The sequence below is a fragment of the Paralichthys olivaceus genome, chromosome 14, assembly GCF_024713975.1.
Source record: "Paralichthys olivaceus isolate ysfri-2021 chromosome 14, ASM2471397v2, whole genome shotgun sequence".
Lineage (NCBI taxonomy): Eukaryota > Metazoa > Chordata > Actinopteri > Pleuronectiformes > Paralichthyidae > Paralichthys > Paralichthys olivaceus.
The window spans coordinates 12924326-12944675 of NC_091106.1; the positions used below are offsets into that span (position 1 = coordinate 12924326).

General features: G+C 42.5%; 2 protein-coding genes across 3 annotated transcripts; both read right to left on the reverse strand.

Annotated features, from left to right (window-relative positions):
* Positions 1-882: 882 nt before the first annotated feature.
* On the reverse strand, positions 883-4197 carry npm3 (nucleophosmin/nucleoplasmin, 3). Its single transcript, XM_020087517.2, has 5 exons — positions 3978-4197; positions 3712-3797; positions 2766-2885; positions 2570-2663; positions 883-1578 (listed from the first exon to the last, which is right to left on the reverse strand). The coding sequence occupies exons 1-5, from the start codon at positions 4045-4047 to the stop codon at positions 1469-1471; spliced, it is 480 nt and encodes a 159-aa protein (XP_019943076.1). The 5' UTR covers positions 4048-4197; the 3' UTR covers positions 883-1468.
* A 511-nt stretch (positions 4198-4708) lies between these two features.
* Positions 4709-19046, reverse strand: oga (O-GlcNAcase). Of its 2 annotated transcripts, XM_020094069.2 has the most exons (19): positions 18543-19046; positions 17548-17599; positions 17360-17457; positions 17094-17224; positions 16843-17014; positions 16644-16742; positions 16009-16293; positions 15754-15912; positions 15462-15652; positions 14972-15247; positions 14670-14873; positions 14056-14230; positions 11955-12008; positions 10374-10459; positions 9174-9278; positions 8734-8825; positions 8176-8368; positions 7900-8059; positions 4709-7328 (listed from the first exon to the last, which is right to left on the reverse strand). In XM_020094069.2, exons 1-19 carry the CDS (start codon positions 18706-18708, stop codon positions 7192-7194), a joined length of 2835 nt encoding a protein of 944 aa, XP_019949628.1. In that variant the 5' UTR covers positions 18709-19046; the 3' UTR covers positions 4709-7191. The 2 variants fall into 2 exon arrangements, with proteins under 2 accessions (XP_019949628.1, XP_019949637.1); XM_020094078.2 differs by lacking the exon at positions 11955-12008.
* Between the last annotated feature and the right edge of the window lie 1304 nt (positions 19047-20350).

A 20350-nucleotide genomic window follows, 5' to 3' on the forward strand; every position in this document is an offset into this window, starting at 1 on the left:
CCCACTCAGCACACAGCAGATGGATGTGCTTTATGAGTCAGAAAATAAGAAGCAGCGGCACCTGCTCTCAGCGGCATTAACTGTTGGTGGGATTGTTACGCGTTGATTTGCTGACTTGTCACATGGCGCTTTTAGTGGTTTTCAGAGTGCGGCACTGTGGAATACAATTAATCTTATTCCTGTTTCTCTCTCATCACCCTCCCCGCAGAGTTGACATTCACGTCGCAATAACAACGGCCAACTGAGACTAGAGGCTTTAAAGAGAGGTAAAAAAAAAAAAGCACCCTAGAAAGGCTCCATCATTTATTTAAGCTTCCTGATGAAAGCCTCCATCCCCTCCTCATCTTTGAGCCTCCTCCCTCAGTCCCGTGTCCTCGTTAGCACAAAGCTGCCGTCAAGTGCATCACACAGGTGGTGAGTGCATTCCTCCTGTTGCCATGGCAGCACCCAGCATGACTAAGTTGTCAGGAGGAAAGTTGTGTTACCCCCTCATGGACGTGTGGAGATCCGCAATGTGGCCTGTTCAGAATTCTGTCTCTCAACTTTCCCCTCATGCTGCCAAATCATTGTGAAGAGATGGGGCAGGTATGAATAAGTAGGTCAGTAAGTGTATATAACTGAATGTCCTCGCCGCCCACAGCCAGTGGCCGGAGACATTATGATTTTTTCCAGTACTTCGTCCCTACGTACATCCTGACATCTCAAGAGTGGTCATAAACAAATTTAGGGAATTCTGATTTCTTCTACATGTCACTGCATGTACAGTGTGTGTGTGAAACTTACACTTATCCATGTGGATATATATAGTTTAGTTAAATAGGCTAAAAGAAATTTGTACAATTTTAAAAGGGAGATCAAATGAAAACAAGCTGATGCGTCCACTACGTGTACAAAGTTTTCACATTTATGTCACATAGAAAAACAGTGTTTTGGAAATACAAACAACTGGAAATGGAGACATTCTTGTCAAACATTTAATAAACTGTACGAATGAATACTGCACCATTCAGTTGTAATAACAATTTCATCCGGAAACTCTTCTTTTCAAGAGTCAACACACGCAAACTTTGAAACGAACCGGTTCTCCGAACAATCCCAGAATCCACTGGAGGTTAGATTTTTTGAATCTTTTTTAAGACTGGTGCAGTAAATCCATGTCAGCATGACTTTATCATATACAGTATAAAACACCGGGTGTCATTTGATATCAAAAAACAGTTCTTCTATAAGTGAATGTCTTTAAGCGCAGTGAAATACACTGCTCAGACTGAGAGGAGAGGCGAGAACATCCGAACCCGTCGTGATGCTCCCTCCTCCCACAGCGTGTGTAGCTGCCGCCACGCTGAGCATTCATGTGACTGTGTGGAAGAAGTAGCAGCTCTGCAGAGTGAGTCCGTCTGGTACAAAAATCTGTGGCATCTCTTAAAACCGACCAGAGTGTGTGAGTGAGAATCAGCCACCTCTCTGCCTACTGCTTCTGCTTCTTCTTTGCTGGTTTAATGGGGGTGATCTCTTCCTCCTCGTCATCATCGTCGTCACTCTCCTCATCAGACAGATCAGAGTTGTCGACCTCTGAGGCTGCACCAGAACAGAAGACAAAGTTAAGCCTCCTTAAATTTAATTAAATCCATCATGTTCTTTTAGACAAGGTTTTTAAACTGCTGAACAAACATATAATCGGTTTGTTCAGCAGTTTAACTTTGACCCTCAATATTGACTTCGCATCTGCATAAGTGACCGAGCCCTTTCCTTAGAGCAGCTACTTTTTACTTTGTTAATATCAGTCACCTAAACATGACTGATTTTTTTCATCAAGATCCATGAATTACAGAGAAATCTGTAAAAAAAAAATCTGCACACGTTCGTTACAACCAGCATTAGGATTAAAAGAAGAAGGTCTGGTCCTGATCACGGAGCTTTTCCCTGCAGTGATGAGAAATGCATATTTCACACAGCTTTAGTCGACTTTAAAAAAACTCATTCACCTAAGACGTGTCAAAGGTCTTAAATTTAATTTCAAGATGGATCTGACATTTTATTTCTAGCAGATATGTTTAACTTTTTATGTGGTCAGGTCAAATGCAAGAGAAACTGAATAAAGAAGAAAAGTATTTCAGTATTTCAGATTCTGAAGAATCACAGCCACACATCACAGCAGTTGCTGAGCGATTGCTTTCTTATCCATATGCAAAGGAGAAGATCTTCTTGATTTAGTGATTGACTATGTTTTCCAAAATTATTCTATTCAGGTTTCATGAGCAAGACTTGTTTATGTTGTTGGACCAGTGCTTCATAGTGAAATAAGAGGTATCACCTTCATTTATTAGTTTGATTACACAAAAACTACACGGATTACTACGAATTTTAGCGGGAGGATGCGAAATGGTTCAAAAAGGAAGGATTACATCTTCACTGATTTCCCAGGAGGTAATACTACATGGATCTTGATGAAAGTGAGTGCAATTAGGTGCAGCTTGAATCCAAGAAGTTAGATGCAAAGATCAAGATATTGTCAGTGGTGCTGCATTAGTGGTTTGAAAGTACTGGGAGAGTTGAAATGACTTTTTACCAATAAGGTGCAGCCCGCTGACATTCACCGGCCCTGACCCGGCCTTGAGTCGGATCGTCACTGGGGCTTTCAGCTCAAACTCCCCCAGACTCACCTGAGGAGAAGAGAAAAGAAATATATAAATAACGAAATGTAAAACTCAGGCTTCTGCTGCGTGATCTAATCTGTAGAATTTAAGCACAACACCGCACGGTACCATGGGTAGACAGCCGATGTGAAGGTTGGCGATGGGCACAGAGATGGTTTTTCCTTGGTGGTTCATGGCCGTCACCTCCACCACGTTGCTCTCCTCCTTGGCGCCTTCTCCCAGACAGACCTGCGGGAATCAGATGAATTTAGATGATGATGTTTTTAAATGTTCTCCACATCAGAGTATGACCCTGTTCAGACCTGGTGTCAACATCCCTCCTGAGAGAGCCAATCGCAAGTGGACAGGGCTAAACTAGTCTGTTCACACATGGTATTAAAATATGTCCAGAATGTGTCTCATGTGACGACTTGTGATTGGATCTCACTTTGTCGCAAATTAACACGCAAGTCATTTCTGACTTACAAAGGATGTTGTTTCTACCCAGTTAGAGTTGCACGTGAGACTTGTCCCACAGACACCTGAACTCATCACGAAACAGTATTTTGATTTATTTGAGATGTGAAAGACTTGAGATTGGCCGTTGTCGTCACCTCAGCAATGTGCTACAGGAAGAAGAAAGCGACTGACTGGATTTTTACAATAGATTTCATTTTGCTGACGCTTCTATCCAAAGCGACTAACAATAAGTGCATCAACCATGAGGGAACAAACCCAGAACAACAAGAATCAAGTACAATTTGCTTTAAAAAAAAGCCAAACTACAAAGTGCTGCATGTAAGTGCAACAATATATATATATTTGTTTTTTCTTTTTTGATTTCTGTCTTTATTTACTCCCCCCTGCAGCCACTGGCAGGTCAGGTTGGTGGATCATAACAGACCAATTCCATCTCAAACGCACATAATGCAACGTGTGTTGTTTCCACATCACACATTAGCAAACAAAACTGCACTTGGTGGATGTGAGGCGTGTGAACGCCTCACTGAACCGTGAGTGTGGACTTTCTGTTGCACGCCTGATTTCTCAATGTCTCTGCTGTAACTGTACATACTGTTCTGAGCTCGAGGAAGTGCTCCAGGTCCTCCTCTTCATCCCCCTGGAAAGTGTAGAAAGGGACTTTGGAGGACAACTCACAGGCTGCAACAAAAACACCACAACCAGGGTTAAACTTCTCACACTTTCTTTTCATTCTCGGGAATCCGTGCAGTGTTTCACAGCCTGGACAACACAGGCTCCCTGACATGGATGCAGGGGTTCGGAGGAAACGCACGTGTGCTCGGTCGGAGCAGTTGAGCGGTAAATGAAAACGTGTCTTACTGAACAGGAAGCTCTCCAGCTTGGATTGGCCGCTCAGGCCCAGGTCCGAGGACTCGTCGTGAAAAGACATTTTGTTAAGCCGCTGAAGTAAAAGTGCGTTTAACTGGAAACACGTTTCAACTGAATGAGCTGCTCACGAAGAAGAATAACAAGCGCGTCGCAGAGTGTGATCCGGGCTGCTTCGTCATCACCGTGCGACCGACGCTCGCTCATGTACATTGTTTCCTCCCATGCATCAAAATTATATAATTATTATATTCTTATTATATTAATTACTAAATAACTGGAAGAGATCTGATTAATTGCTTTTGTCTTTGTTAATTTTATTATAATTATTCGTTTTTTTATATTGACAATTAAAATCAAAAATAAAAACAATTTCGTTATTATGATGCCTAAAGGTTTTATTTTTATCCATTTGCTTGAGAGCAATTTATTGCAGAATAAAGTATTTAAAAATATAAAAAATGAAGTAATAATATATATATATATATATTATAATATATATATAGTAATTATATATATATAGTTATATTAGATAATCCTCTATTACTATAACTTCAGTATTGTTAAAGACCTGAGGATCCTCTGGCCCAGCTGAAGAATATCTGCAGCAACAGTTGAATGTTTCTGTGTGTGCACAAGCGTAACCTTTCTTTGTTGGAACAAAAACACGAGTAGCAGATTTAAAACACGTTGTAAAGCAACACAGGAAACACAAAGCAGCAAAGTAACATATCATGGTTTATTACTTTTTAATCTTATGTATCTTACATACAAATTTTACATTGGTAAACTGACACTTTTATGACACCCAAAACTCAGGAAATGAAAATGTACAATTGGAGCCCTTTCTCTCAGTCACAGCCCATTTTCTATCAAACCTGGTTGCCAGAGGAGAAAGCTAGAGCGTCGGAAAAAACTGCAAAATTTAAAACAAGCATGAACGTTCTGCTGTTGTTTCAGGGGACGAACATCAGATCTGTTAGTGAGTTTCACATCTTCCGGAAAAAAAAGAGAAGCCAGTTAGGACGGATGTACAAACATTGTGATGTAACATGTTCCTTCAAGAAAAACAAAATGCCAGCCACAGTCCATATAAGGATATACAAAATAATAACACTTTATGATTGACAGTGTCAACAGACTGTCTATATTCTACAGTATTATGCTCATAGAGGTGAGTGGCATGCTTCTTCCTCTTTGTAGCATAAGATGAGGTCAATCTAATGCCACGGCAAACCCAATACACCTCATGCACATGATGAATGTACACAGTATAAAACATCACATTGGCAGGCAGCTACTTAAGAGCAACTGATGATCCTCAGGTAACCAACAGAACACTCCTATCTATGGTCAAAGTGCTTTTTTTATTTAATCAACTTAGATAGTTTTACAAAAAACAAAATGGGAAATGCGTCACAATATGAAACATTCAACGGACACGTCGTAAAAGGCCCAGGAATTCTGCTTCATACTCCCACAGCTAAATTTCAACAGTGCGGGAGCCAGTGCCACTTTGGTGACAAGATTTAAGAACCTCAGTGAGGGCTGTACTCGCCGAGGCTCGACTGAGGACATTCATTTGAGAATGTGTGATGTTGGAAACAAAGCAGGGAAGACGGATGACACACGACAGTGTAAACTGATCATTAATGATGGTGATCTAGAAACTGCAGATTTAGTGGTTATGGAGAAGTCAGCTGCTTTAGGACAGCAGGAGCTTCAAGCCTCTGTGATTTTTTAATTCCTTTGACTATTTCACCTCATGTCATTTTAAAGTAAACTGTTGAAAAATGTTTTTAATAGCAGATTAAAATATCAGGATTTTGGTCACACTGGGTACTGCTATCAGAAAAATGTCGATTTTTTTCAGGCAGAAGAGGAACGCAGATGAACTAAAAATACAAGTAAATAAGAACATTTTAACTTCTTACACAAACTTATGAAATACAAAACTTAAAAATTTTACATATAGTAAATGCATCATTATACATAAGTTAACGCGACTAAGCTCGCCAGAGCTTCCTCTGCCAGTATAAACCTTGTCAGTCAGCTTAGGTTTACTGGACGATGTCTGTGACCAAGTTTGGGATCTGGTCAGACAAAACTAAGGAAGAGACGATCGGGCTGTGTGTCTGGAATTTCAGCAACAAGCCATGTCCAAACTAAACCGTGTGTTTGACAGCCTCTCTACAGAAGACACTGGAGGTCTTGCAATATAAACCTAAAATCCAAAGGCAATGAACCAAAAGGCAATAACAGCTCAAAGGGGAAATAAGCAATAAACAGCTGAATGATAAAAATAAAAAAAAAACATGGCCAAAAGCAAAGCGCTGAACAAAAACAGGCCAAGAACCAGGTCTGTAAACTTGTAGAAGCTTTTATGTTGTTTTCCAAATGTCTACTACTGCAAGAAAGCAAATTCAGAGGGTCTCCCATGAGGCTTTCACAGTCTCAACAAATACTTTACTGGTCTGTGACGTTCTTCAATCGCAAACCCCCAAAACTACAATTCTCTACCCTTCACGTCTGCAGACTAAGCATCACCACGTTTTGTTAGAAATAAGCCACTAATAGGCTTTGGTGGAGGAATTGGAAACATGATGATGTGTTGATGAAAGAAGGCAAACTCTCACATAGCACCTCACATTCTGTATAAAGGTGTCCTACTTATATCGACAGCTGTGCTATTCTCTGCGTCAAAGCTGGGAAAGCAGGACGTGGGGGTAGTGAGACACTACCTGAGATACAGGCCGCCCTCATTTCACAGCTCTCCACCCTCCATTTCAGATACAGACTCTTTGCGTCCGAGCACACGGGCGATATCCATGTAATGGCGACTAGATTAAATCAGAAAAAAAGGCTTGCAGTTATCGCTTCCTGTCTCCTGGAGGTATATGAGGTGGGACCCCAGAAATCAATGCTAGAGCCCCACTCTTCTATGTCGGCTCAAATCAACTGACTACGGATCACTCCTCAACCTTTTGGCTTCATATCTGCTGAATCCAGCATCTGAGGGGAGCACAGGGGAATTTGTGTGCGACTGCTGTGCTCCAGTACACAAATCCTAAAAAGAGGTCTCCCGGGGCTCGCCCAGATGGTAATGTAGTATAAAATCATCATGGGAGTTTTTCTCACGAAGGTAGCAAACATGTTTAAGCCGTGTTGACTTGCTCTCTCTGTCTTTTACTGGAGCAGGGGGGACTCTTCATAAGCTGCGTCCCATGATGATGATGTCTTTTGGAAAGCCGTCCATTTTAGCCACTTCAAAGCACCCCAGCTTACTATAGAAGTCCAACATTCTCTTGTCAGTCTGACGGACCTTACAGAAAGCACCTTGGGACCCTGGGAGTGAACAAAAGAAAACAAGTCAAACAAAAACAAGTTTGGGTGAACGTGGTGTTCAGCTGACAATAATCTTCTGTGTCCCTGACCAGTAATGAACCAGTGCCAATGACACAAGGAAGAGAAAGTTATTTTGGTCGGTGCTTTGAAAGTTTCAGGTTTATTTTTGTACTTTGCTTTCATTTACTTGCTACATGAACATTATTTATTATTTCTATGGGATAAATTGTTGCCTGAGTACAATGTTGTACTATGTTTATGTTTTTACTGTGTTAAATGTAACCATTGAGACACATAATAACTTTTTTTCAGTTCATTGGGTTCATGATACAAACAGAATGTCTAAACATATGGTCTTAAATAGAAGCTTCTTACCATAACAGGGATTAACTATGTGCTATGAAAACTCAGCTCAGTAACAAGCTTGTTGTTTTGGACTCTGGTCTCATTTTCACAGTTCATCAGATAGAATATTCTAACACTGTGTTCCTAATAAAACTAATACAATAAGTTCTTTCTGTAGTTAATACAAGAAACACAGACCATTGTTGTCAAAACTTCAGACACCTACCATTGGCTTTAAGAGAAGATAGAAGACACCCCATCATGCTTTTGGCCACACTGGGGTCTGTCACCTTGGCGTGAATGTCAACCTTGATGAGAGAGGGGAAGTTGGAGAGAAAAGAGTCTGGAAGACCCTCCTCCTCTTCGTGGAAACTCAGCATCATCTTCTGCAGCGACGACAGAGAGAGCAAAGGTGGTCCAGTGAAATTCAACGATAGGACACACTGCTGCCTGTCACCCGGGGGGAATTAACGATACTAGGAGAGATGGATTAAGAACCTACCTCAGCCTCTGTGAGGTCCTTCTGGCAGTCAGGTTTGTGGTATTTATCTTGCATGAATGGAATCCAGTTCAACTTGCATTTCTTGATGAAGGGCTGGACATCCACTGTACCGAGAGCATAGCCGCAGATCCCTTCATCGTCCTCGAGCACAAAGCCGTAGTCTGAACTCAGTGTCAGGAGACCTCCCACTAACCTGTGAGGAAACACACACACAGACGAAGATGTCAAGAGTTTGTAATGAAAAGAGCCAACAGCAGTGTCTGTGTGTTGACAAGAAAATCACGTGATCGCCGCAGCAGAGTTAATACGTCGCTTAATGCCTCCGGCTGCACCACCTCTCGCCTGAATAATACTGAGGATTTGTTGCTGTTGTGAACGCGACTGTGTAGAAAACCACCCGCTGTGATGTTCATGTGTGAAAGACAGACTGTGGGTAAACTCCGTAGCCAATTCTCCGGATTTTACCCACGGGTCATGTCTGAAAAGGGTATTGTCAGCCATGTTGATTTGCATTCAGTCGTTAGTCACGGCTGAGACAAATACATCTCCATGTGTTACCTGTCTCCTATGAGGTCTGGATCGTCATCGGAGAAAGGAGCCTCCTCCGTCCCTTCACAGTACATTTCTTTGCAGATTTTATAAACAGAACCCTGCAAAAAGAAGGACCAATACAGCCGTTATTATCGGGGATGAGTTGACAAAAAAAAATGCCACAGAGAAACTCAATATGCATAAAGAAATGTTAGAAGTAAAAAGTCTGAAGCTGTCTTTACATTCAGCACATATATTCATTTACAGCACAGTGGAGGATTACATTGTGGGACACAGCATTCCCAGCTTTAAGTAGGCCAGGCCTGCTGGGAATACTTGCAACTAGCCAACATAATTTCCGCTGCCATACATTCATAAACATTATTAATGTGCAGTAATTGTTGGCACTTAAGGACGAAATACCGCAAGGTGCACGAGGACATGCCTAAAATGCACAAACATCTTACCTCATCCTTGGGAAAGTAGGGCCTTATGGAATAGATTTTGGAGGTTGGCATTGAAGGTGGTGGTTGGTAGAAAAGATCGTTTGCCCCATCTATTGGCAACAATCTCTGTGGGCATCAAAAGAAACAGGTTCAGTTTCACTGAGACGAGGTGCTGTGCTGCTTTGGCTGAATGCCTCACTGTGCATTTGCTGCAGCTGAGCCACTGTCAAACCAAAAGGAACTATAGAGGAGAGCAAAGCACTCTGGAACGACACATGTAATAAAACAATAAGATCATAATTATATTAACTGAAGTTCCTTGTTGATCTGACAGTGGACAACGAGAGCAAACATCACATCTTTCTCAATTGGCTAAAGGAACATAACACAACAAGCACAGACATTATTTGCTTTTCAAATATAATAAGACAAGGGTGGTATTTTGGTCTGACTAAGGTTTTACTGGCTGAAGGAGATGCTTCTTTCCCTTTTATAAGGCATCACAATATTTCGCTGCGCAGGACCCTCCTGTTGAGAAAAATAATGATGCTGGCGCAGAGAGGCAGAGAGAACTCCAGGAAAAAAACCAAAGAGGCAAATTAAATGTGAGCTAACTGAGTCATTCAGTAGCAGATCAGTTGCTATCATGAGTGTTGCTACTCTCCAAGGACGGAGGTTTGACTTTAGTGCTGGACAGCCGCGTTTGATCATGGAGTTTTCCCGTTACAAACATGCTTGCGTACTCGCTGGCGCTGCGATGCTGGCGCGTGCGCTTGCAAAGGGTTGGCTTGGAATATTGTGCGCTGTGCTTTCCTGCAAAGAAATGAGATGTCATGAAAATAAAAACCTAGCCATGCTCGCTTGCGCTGCGTGCGCTAGGGAAAAGCAGCATCTCCTTGGGCAGTTGCTGAAAGAAACTGAAATTAATCAATCAGAAAAGGCCAAACCGACTGTAACCTGTTTTTGTCAGGACGGGTATCAGGGCACCAATCCCCCTTACACTCACTATAAATATATACATAGCCCAAGTAAAACAAGGACATGAATGTGTTTTGAGAACAGGTGAAAGGGAAGGAACCTCGTTGTTATGAAGCCCGACCCGTTCTTATCAGCTCACCTTCGACAGACCAAAGCCCTTCATACCTCTGCACATATAACCATCGCCTTTTTTGCTCACAACACTCTTTTTTTCCATAGCTGTACATTCAGTGCATTAGATACCTGGAACTCTCCTGCTAGACCTCCCCTAAAGGCCCAGGGCTCTTGGTCTCCTCTAAGGAATTGTGCTGAGGACTGACTACGACACCCTGTTAGGAGCAGAGCCAAGCGGACATTGTTACCACAAGATGGGGCTCTCTGACACAGATGAAGGGAGCGGGGAGATGGGGTCATATGTATCTAATAGCATGATCCATATAAATAAATCTATTTTGGTTTACTCATTAAAAAATAAAAAGGGCCTAATTTTGGAATTTTATTCAGAGGAAATATTTTTGATAAAATGGGGCTCGAGCAACTAAAGCTTACTTGTTTGCAAGGTGGAATCGGATTCGAGATATTAATAATTTTAAAAAACGTTACAAAATAAGACCTTCGCTAACTATTCAAACTGTTCCACAGAACGCGGTATGTAGATCTTTAGGGATACGTTTTTTTTCATGCACGCACACTCTCCAAAAACTGAAGAGAGAAGAGAATTGAGTGCAGATCAGCCCCCTAGGTGTTATAGTTATTTGATAAGATGACAGGCTTCATAAATATTATATTGACCTTCAGAAACAAAACCCACACTGCCTATCGACTACAAAGGTAAGCTTCAGCTGCCGTCACCCCACTGATCCCAGCACCCCGTGTGAAGTCACATTCTCATTTTATCTGCCTCGTCATATGACAGAGTCGTCGAACCAGGGAGATGGAGCGAGAGGGAATGGTAGTGTGAGCCATCCCTGAGTTAAAAGGCCTCCTGGCTTTCTGTTAAAGCCACAGAGAAACCAAACATCATGGAATATGTAGAAGGGACAAAGCATATAAATAGCAGTATATAAATATATATATATAAGCACTCAGGGCTCATAGAGTTCAAATACAGTTTTGATGCTGCTCTAACCCTGGTTGACGAGGACTCCTGTCATGTGACCAGACAAATGCAGCGCGCGGGCAGGACATCCAACACTGCCTCACATATGAACTTCACTATATCGCTAAACAATTCCTCTGTCGACCTGACTCAGTCCAGCACGCAGATGCACCCACAGGAGGGAACTGTGAACTTGCTCACCCCAAACTGAAAACCCCAAACTGGACAAAAGAATGATCTCTAAGTGGTTTGCATCCACCCCAATGATCTATTCAGACTGCATTGTTTTAACACAATCCCAGCTCTGCAGAAAACATGCATCTCTACCTGTTGCACGGTACAATCTGCATGTATGTTATCACAGACTGTGGCTACGCAGTCAGAAATACATCCCCGTGTAGTGTGAGGATCATGTGCCCTGATAAGATTTCAAAGTCAAGCATAAATTCCCTTGAGTTTGTGCATTGGGCTGGTCTGAGCCATATCTATGGGCCTACTGACAGAAACAAAAAAACAAGTTAGAGAGAAGCTGCCAAAGGGAGAAATTTGGGAGTTAACACTTCAAAGCTAAAAATCGCTGCCCAAAATGTGACTTCATCCAGAGGGCTGCTTCCTTTCCTCCAAATCAAATCTTTTACATTTAAAGATCTATTTAAAGAAAAAATAAATAAAATAAATTCTCTAACATGAACAAAAGAAAGAGACAACGCCTGCACTGTGCATACATCGGCTACTGTCGATCCAATAGCAGTAGAAACTTGTACTGTGGATTCTTCCATCTGTACATGGTGAAGGGAGAAAACAGTAGAAAGTTATTAGTAAGTGTTCTCAGTACAATAACCAGGGAGGTTGTGACTAATTGCCGGCTGCACAGCTTCTATAAAGGGGAAAACGTGGGGACTGATGCAAAAACCTGCTAATAGCAACAACAGAAGTCAGCAGTTAGGTACTTAACAATACTCCCCTTGTTAAGAAGAATATGACTTTCTATTTATACACTCAATTTACTGAAGTTTTTCTCCAGTAGTGTGGATCTTTCATGTGGTTGTGCCAGTGTGGGTATGCTGCCTGCTGTGTACTGTGAGCTACAGTCCTCAGCTTTACCATAGTCGGACAGAAACCTGTGAATGAAACTGTATTACAGGGAGTAACCTACAGGCCATGCTGGTGCTTTGGACTAGTCAAAACAACACTCCAAGAATAAGATGGAGATGTGATCACAGGGCTGAATGTCACTCAAACTGCATCACTGTGCACCATCAAGTAGAGTGAAAGAAAGAGGGAGGTGAAGGGAGAGGGAGAAAGTGAGAGACCCCGTTCAGACCTGGTATTAACATTCGTCCTGAGTGATCCAATCACAAGAGGTTAGCGCAAAGTAAAGGCGTGAACGCACCCAAATGCGATCCAACACATTTGCAGGTGGTCTGGGACGCATGTGGTCACATTCCTCTCAATGTGTGAACACAAATGCGTCCTGGGCCACACATAAAGGACCGCCTACTCAGCTGATGTCCTCTGACCATATGTTGATTTGATTGTAGCCCCCAATATAATATCTACCGTTACCACTGACCAGCACAGATTGATACTTTGCTTAAATCAAATAAATATTTTCTTCATAGCTGTACACATTCATTCATTCAGTCTCTAGGGACCCTGCTCTTTCTCTTCCCACCGACACACAAATATTTACCTGGGACACGTCTGTAAAATAAAACTGGATAAAAACAACATTATTTGGTGTTCGTGAACACAAATGGATGTGTTTATTTGAATATAGAGCAGGGGGAGTGCGATCTGATCACAAAGCTGTCCCCTTGTGATCGGATCTCTCAGGACAGATGTTGATACCAGGTCTGGACAAGGCCAGAGAGAAAGATTATCCTTGCTTTTACAAGTAGATGGATCACACCCTGATACAGTTTGAGTGAATAATTCAATGGGTTATTATTAAAATGATTTCACAGCCTCAATTTATAGACGACTTACTGAGGCAACAACACAGAGTCTCCTGTAAAATATCCATATGGATTGTGTTAAAACCAGCAGAGAAGACAAATTCAGAAACTTCTGATTCAGTTTATGCACCAGAATGGCCTTCCACAGTCAGTCAGTCAACTTGCTCTCCAAGCTCGCGTGCGCACTAGGGCATGGAGGAGGGGGGTGGGGGCGCCCCCCCTGGCGCCCATCCCCACAGACAGAGATATGGAAGCAGTGTCTGTGTGGGAATGCAGCAGTGATGTTACTGGATACACAGCAAGCAGCAGTAACCCTGCTGGGACCTTTGCCACTGGGACCCAGTTTAGATATCGCTAACATGGTGCAGCTTGTTATGGAGTAAATGAGGACGATGCTGGCAGTGCAAGCGGCATTCAGTCAGACAAAATAAAAAAATAAAAAGAGAAAACAATCAAAACTTACTAAATAGAACCATGACTATTAAAGAAGTGACGCATTTGACCGGAGGTTTCTATTAGCCACTACTTGGATTCTCACCCTGTTGGCCAAAATCAGCTGCATTTCTATAAGTCTTTCATCTGTAATATTATTATTATCATTATCTGTTAAGCAGACTGTGCAACATGTGTGTCGTATAAATTTGCCTCGCGTCACTACATAGCACTGGACTGCAACACAATCCATGCAGCTAAATGATCAATCAAGTGTTTTTTGTTTTTAATAATTTGAAATGTCTTTAAAAATATCATTGTGTGTATGTGTATGATTTTAAAATTGAAAAGGTCAGGACTCCCTGACTTCAGATCAGACTACTGCTATTCTACTGTGTTCTAAAAGTAAGCACTTTATGGTTGCCCTCATACATACCTAGCCACTGGACAAAAGACTTGACCATAGAAATGATGCTCTTGATGTCCCAGATGTAAGGGTAGAGGTCGTACAGGATGGTGCGGTTGGCGGAGTTGGACAGACGTGTGAACATCTGCATGACGGAGCAGCACATCTCCTCAAACGCCTCTGCTCTTGTCTGCCATTCTGCTACCTGTCAAACAGTTCATGGAAATGTAAAGATATAATGTTGACAACACTTACTCATTTTGGTTTGTAATATTTGTTTCTGTGCAGCAGACACTTTCACAAAAACCACTGGTGTGCCTTAGTTTGGTTTTATTTAAGTGGCCCAGGTTGTGATGACAATTGTGACGTGACATCTACAATATATAACATCTGAACTTTTCTGACTGTGACACGCAAATATATCTTCAGAGAAAGGGCTGACGAAAAGCAGAGAACACAATGCTCAGTGGCGCCAGCACACTCCATCTCCTGTCATAACCACACCACCCAATGGGCAGTATGGGTAATACACATCCACCATTTTGTTTTCAGCAAATATCACAAGGAAGTTCAGTTAATGATGAACTAGTCTTTTCAGATTCCTCTTACTCAGTTCATGTGCTTACTCCAACGTATGAACCCACCTTTTCACTTTCCTTCCTCTTACAGTTCACGCTGACGACGCTGCTGTTGGCTCGGAGCCAGTTGAATTCCTTTAACATCTGCATGGCCTTGGATCCGTGTTCGTAAGGCAAGTAGAAGAGCTCTGCCAGTAAGCTCAGGTCTTCAATTGTGAGAGGCTCTGCTGTGAACAAGGGCTTCTCATTGGGCCCAGGCACAAACACATCCTAAAGACACATGCACGCAGCGTTAATATAACTTTGTAGGGAATTCTAACTTATTTTTGTCTTCCATTTCAGACAGGTGAAGAAAAAAAGAAACTCACAAATGCTTGTGGCATCTGTTTGAGCTGATCGTCTGTCTGCATAGGGGCAATATCACTTCCAGAGTCTTCCTGGAGAGACTCTTCAGGGGATTTTGACTCTGACAGGCTCTCCTTGTCTGTATCCATGGGCTTCAGGTCCTCTGCCATCTTCTCGGCCAAAATAGGACCAACATGCTTCTCCTCAGGGTCTGCTTCAGCTTCTGGCTCCGGATCATCCTGCTTCTCAACCACCATCTCCATGGGCTCCTCATCTGAATCCTTCTTCTCCACCTCCACCTGCACAAGTGCCAAAAAAATACTTGTAGAACCAAATACAGGCACTGTCTTCTCTAATAAACATGGTTTTAAGACAGGAAGTGAATTTCAAATCACTGCATAAATGACACTCGATCCACATAAACAAGAAGCATGAAGCATAACAGAAGCATGCAATTGTTTGGGTAATATAAGTGCTACAGGTTTGTCTAATGGTAACAATAATGTTCCTCACCTCCTCTTCCTCCTGAGGTCTTTTTGCCAAGGGATGTGAGAGTGGATCCAGACAGAGAGGCGGCATGGCTGGAGACATGATGGGCTGCTGGAACACAGTTGTGACGGTAGTGGAGGAACAGAGAGATGGCGCAGCCATGGAGGACACGTCTATAACTGTGCTTTTGGCACCACTCTGCGGCACCTGTCGGCCTGAAAGACAGAGTACAAAGTCACTGCATTGTTTCTTTTAGTCCAACAAATACATATAATTTGAAGCTACAAGCATATTTCATCTTATAAAGGGGTCGTACTGTTGTATTGATGAGGCACACCGAATTCCCCGAGCCATTCTGTTAGAGCCAGTTTAAGAGCGAGCTGTGGACTGTAGAGCATGTCTGTCTCCAGTTCTTCATCGCTGCCTTCATTCTCTAACTTGATCTGGATGGACACTGTGCTGTCCTCACCGTCAGCTGGTGAAGGGCAGGATGGAGAAACAAACACAGAAATGAAGACCTGCAACATCACACTGTTGTTACAAATTAGTACATTTATGGGCTCATACTTACTCATGACAACATCCTTGCGCACCCCGTTCATGTTAGACTTGTACCAGGTGGCCAGAGTGTGGATCGCTACAAAGTTGGACTCAAACTCGCAGTTGGGATTGGTGAGTACTCCCTTCAGTCTGGGGATGAGCTCTGTTGAGCGGCCCTTGTATGGACCCAAGAAAAGCCTCTTCTGGTCATAGTCATTAGCGTGAATGTTGTCCCAGATCACAGGCGCCCTTTTGAGGATTTTTGACACCTCCTCTATTGACTCCACTGTAATATCTTTGGACACAACCTTGGGGCCTTCGGAACAGAAAACATATCTCAGTTAGCCATTTCATCTACTTCCTCGACATGTGTTACGGTATGCTCAACAGTAGTAATGGTGTTAGTTGACAGGAAACTGTGTTAAGCCTTGTTAATATGCCTCCATACGATCAATATAGTCTTAACGGTTGTGAGCTTTTCTACATATACATTTTTGTACTATAACACTCCTGAAATACTAGTTGGCAATGTGTACTACAAAGGCAAACTACACTAAATGGATCATTTTGAATTAGGCGTTAATAGTGTTTACAGTAGCCTTTTTGGCTAAGCCCTACCTATGGTGCTGATTCCATGTTGAAGTACAAACTGCCCTTCAGACTCACCTGTCCACAGGACGTCAATACCAGGCAGCAGCTTCTCTCCTACTGTGTGGAGGTAGGGGGACTGAGAGACATTTGGGTAGCAGAAAGTTCCACAGTACTCTGTATTCCGAGGCACAAAAACAAACAAAGAATGAATAAATAAGTGGACCAAACAGATTTTTAACATGAGCACAGGATTCAGAGATAAATTGTGAAGTACCTGTGGGACAGAAGAGGAAGGTTTCGGGCTCTCCCAGGTACTGGTAGATTTCATTGGTAATGGAAAGCTGAGCGTGTGCAAATGAGCTGAACACTTCTTTGTCAGCCGGGCACATGTTGTGGTCGATATCATCGAAAAGTAAGGCAAATGACTTGCAGCCAAAGTGAGAAACCTGCAGTTGGGGAAAGGAAAGGGTTAGGTACACTGAACTCTTGAGGTTATTTATTGAGTTGTTACATTTATTGCAATACCTGATCAAGCTTCCTCTTGAGTGCAGTAACCTCCTTCTGATTGGAGAAGGTGATGTCCAGTCCAGGAGAAATGGCATAGATGAACTCTATCGCATGCTCCTTAGCAGCACCAATTAACGTCATGAGTTGCTCTACAAGACAGTGGGGGAAAGTCACTCACTGGGTTCGTTCTTGTGCATGTCACATTTTAAAATATGGAATATACTGACTGTTCTTTAACTTAGATAATCAGGCATTTGATGCAAAGATCTGTTGTGGACATTCACCTGCTTCTTCCACTGAGTACAGCTCTCTCCAGAACATCCTGTGTTTGTAGTCATCTTTGGGTGCATAGAGGTATGTGTTCAGTCCCCATTTCTGCTGCCTGTGAAATATCAAATATAACAACTTAAAACATCTGGATGTGACAGAGTAAATGTTGACATCACTCATTAGGGCCCATATTTCACCATACCTTCTGAACAACTCTTTCCTCTGTTCCATCGTCCATGGTCGACCATAAAAGCCTGCATCAGGAAACAAAACATTCAGTATTTTATGCAGTTTTCAGTGCTGACAATCAACGACCACTTCCTGTGCATACTGAGCTGTTTCACTGCTATAACCAACTTGCTCCTGGGTTTGGGCTGGAGGTATGCACTTGTCACTTTGGTTTTACACTTACTACTTGGGTCTCTCCATTTGCATCCTCACACTCATATGTATATTTTGTATTTGACTTTCTGTTTTGTTCTATTTCATTTTCTACCATGGCATTGCTCATATGCTGAGATGACCTGTTCCTCTCATCCAACACTTTTCATTGTACTGTTGAGCCTGAATGGAAAAACATATTACAAATTAAATTCACTAGAGGTCCAGACAATATTTGTAAGTTCTTTTTAAACCAGAATCAAAGCCATACATACAAAATATTTGATTTGAAAGCAAAAAAACAACTGTTCTTTGTATTAATGCAGATGTAACGTAGCAATACCTGATTTGAGTTCAGTGTAAAAACTACTTTTTTTTTTTACATAAACAATTAACCAGGCAGAATTGCGACTATGGCTGGAAGATGATGCCAAAAATGATATTAAGATTTATCACAATACTCATCATCATTTTATTTCATTGAAGTTCATAGAGAGATTTTTGCTCCTGGGTGAAGGTTGTGATTTAAAACTCTTCTATATGAGCAGAGTCTCAGAAACACTTCATTCATACTTTACTAATTCATTATGTGAACTGTATTATACTGCTATTGATGGGAATTATACTGTATTGTCCAACTGCTCCTCATCACTGAGGTGATTCATGATTGATTTCTATCTGGTGATTTTACAGGAACTTGCAGCTGAATCCACTGATCACCATCATTCCCCATCACTGCAGCAGCTCGTTGCCTAAAGGCAGCAGAACCTGACCCGCTCCCACCTGACTGCTGTAGCTCCACACTGCCACATTTACCTTCCACGACCCCGCTTATGAATTTCCTGTGGTCCGTCGACTCCACTCCGATGCCGGGCTCCTCCACCGGACCGGGGGCCTCGGCACAAACCTCACCGGAGACGGGGCTGGGGCTCGGCTCTGCGTCCACCGGAGGCGCCTCCAGCGTCTTCTCTTTCTGCACCATTGCTTTCGAACACGCTCGGTGTGGAGCCACCGAGTTACACGGAGACAGTGGCGCTGTTTAAGGTTTAGTGAAGCCGGAGACAACCTGGAGGAAAGAAATCGCGTCGCTGTCTTGTCGGCGTTAGCTCGCGTGCGCTATTAACGAGTCTATCAAAAATGTCCAAACTTTAACGGCTGCTTCCGGGAAACGTGAACAGAATTGCAGTTAGCGAGCGTGTGCCAAAACATGTCGTAGTTAATGTTTCTATAAAAACAAAACGCTGGTGGGTTTTTCTGCGATCATCGTCTGCTCGGTCTCCTAGGTTTGTCCTGTCGTGTCTTCCTGTTTACACCCAGTGCGCGTGCGCAGGAGACCAGCTCAAACCAGTCAGGACTGGATCTGCGTGACAAAACACTACAAAGATGTCAGCGCGCGTAAAAGATGGACAACACCGCGAGACACATCTGCGCACATCAGCCTCCGGAGAAAGTTCTGAGGGGTTAAATCACGTGTTTTAATAACCCCGCAAAAGCTGCTCACACCAGGTCGACCTCTCACCCAACATGACAACACCTGCACCCGTATAAATGTGAATAAGGAAGGAGACACGCGGTTTAAACGCGAGAGAGAAGATGCTGTTTGGTTTATTTCTGGTAAATAAGAGCAATACTTTGTGTTAACGTAAAGACGTGGTCATGATTGTTCATACATTTGATTTCTTGCAGCACATCAGGAAACTCGCTGCTCTGTGCTTCTGTGTTGAACATCTCCATTGCTTTCTAATAACTTGGGATTCCAGTTCATCATAGTTATGCAGCTGAGATCCAACCCCACTTTCAAACAGGGGGGGGGGGCTGCTCCTCTGTTGTTGTGACCCGAGTCTTTGTCTCTGTGTCAGCAAGGTGCTCGTGCTTTGTTCCAAACAAGCAGGATATGCACATCCAGTTATACTTGTACAGGGTTCCTCCATAGCTCCAAGTTTAGTGATCATCGGCCCAGTAGAAGACCAGTGTGCTTCAGTTGATGGAAGCTGGTGTTGTTTGTCAGACATTCGTCACAGCAGGAGAGCAAAGGTGAAATAATGACTGCATTCTTTTTAGGTGAGCTACTCACAGCGACCTGGTGTTTTGCATGTCAGCCAACCGTCATTGCATAGGGGGACACTCACTAAAAACAAGCTATTGTCTATGACATGTGTTTCACTTGCACCATCATTGCATTTGATTCCATTTGTCTTTTATTTCAATCTATTTTATTTGCATTATCTGTTAGTCCTTAAACACATTTCAAATTGTATATACAGATTCTACCCTTTCTGCTTGAATATATATTTTTCCCTTCACATGACCGTGATTCTACATCTGAGTATTAAATGTACTTTATAAATAAATCAGCTGTTTCCTGCTATGATGGGTCAGTTTGCCATGAGAGAAAAACACAAAACACCGTTAGAACCCTGAAGCCAAACACCCAAATTCAGCCGTCATTTTCTCCACCTATGAAGTTGGGTTTTCACCCCAATCTATTTGTTAGTAGGTTGGTTAATTTGTTAACAACCTTCCACAAAAACAACAGACATGTCCCCCCCAACATCATCACTATTTTTCATATAGTGCAAGTTGATTCATTATGAGACTGTTGGTCCTGGGGTATGTGCTGAGTG

Coding starts and splice junctions, on each gene's coding strand:
- npm3 (XM_020087517.2), bottom strand. CDS start 4,047: ATGTCTTTTCACGACGAGTCCTCGGACCTGGGCCTGAGCGGCCAATCC. Junction 3,798..3,977: donor GCTGGAGAGCTTCCTGTTCA/GTAAGACACGTT, acceptor TTTTTGTTGCAG/CCTGTGAGTTGTCCTCCAAA. Junction 2,886..3,711: donor ACTTCCTCGAGCTCAGAACA/GTATGTACAGTT, acceptor TGATTCCCGCAG/GTCTGTCTGGGAGAAGGCGC.
- oga (XM_020094069.2), bottom strand. CDS start 18,708: ATGGTGCAGAAAGAGAAGACGCTGGAGGCGCCTCCGGTGGACGCAGAG. Junction 16,743..16,842: donor CTTCCTCTTCTGTCCCACAG/GTACTTCACAAT, acceptor CTCGGAATACAG/AGTACTGTGGAACTTTCTGC. Junction 16,294..16,643: donor TATTGACGTCCTGTGGACAG/GTGAGTCTGAAG, acceptor TCTGTTCCGAAG/GCCCCAAGGTTGTGTCCAAA.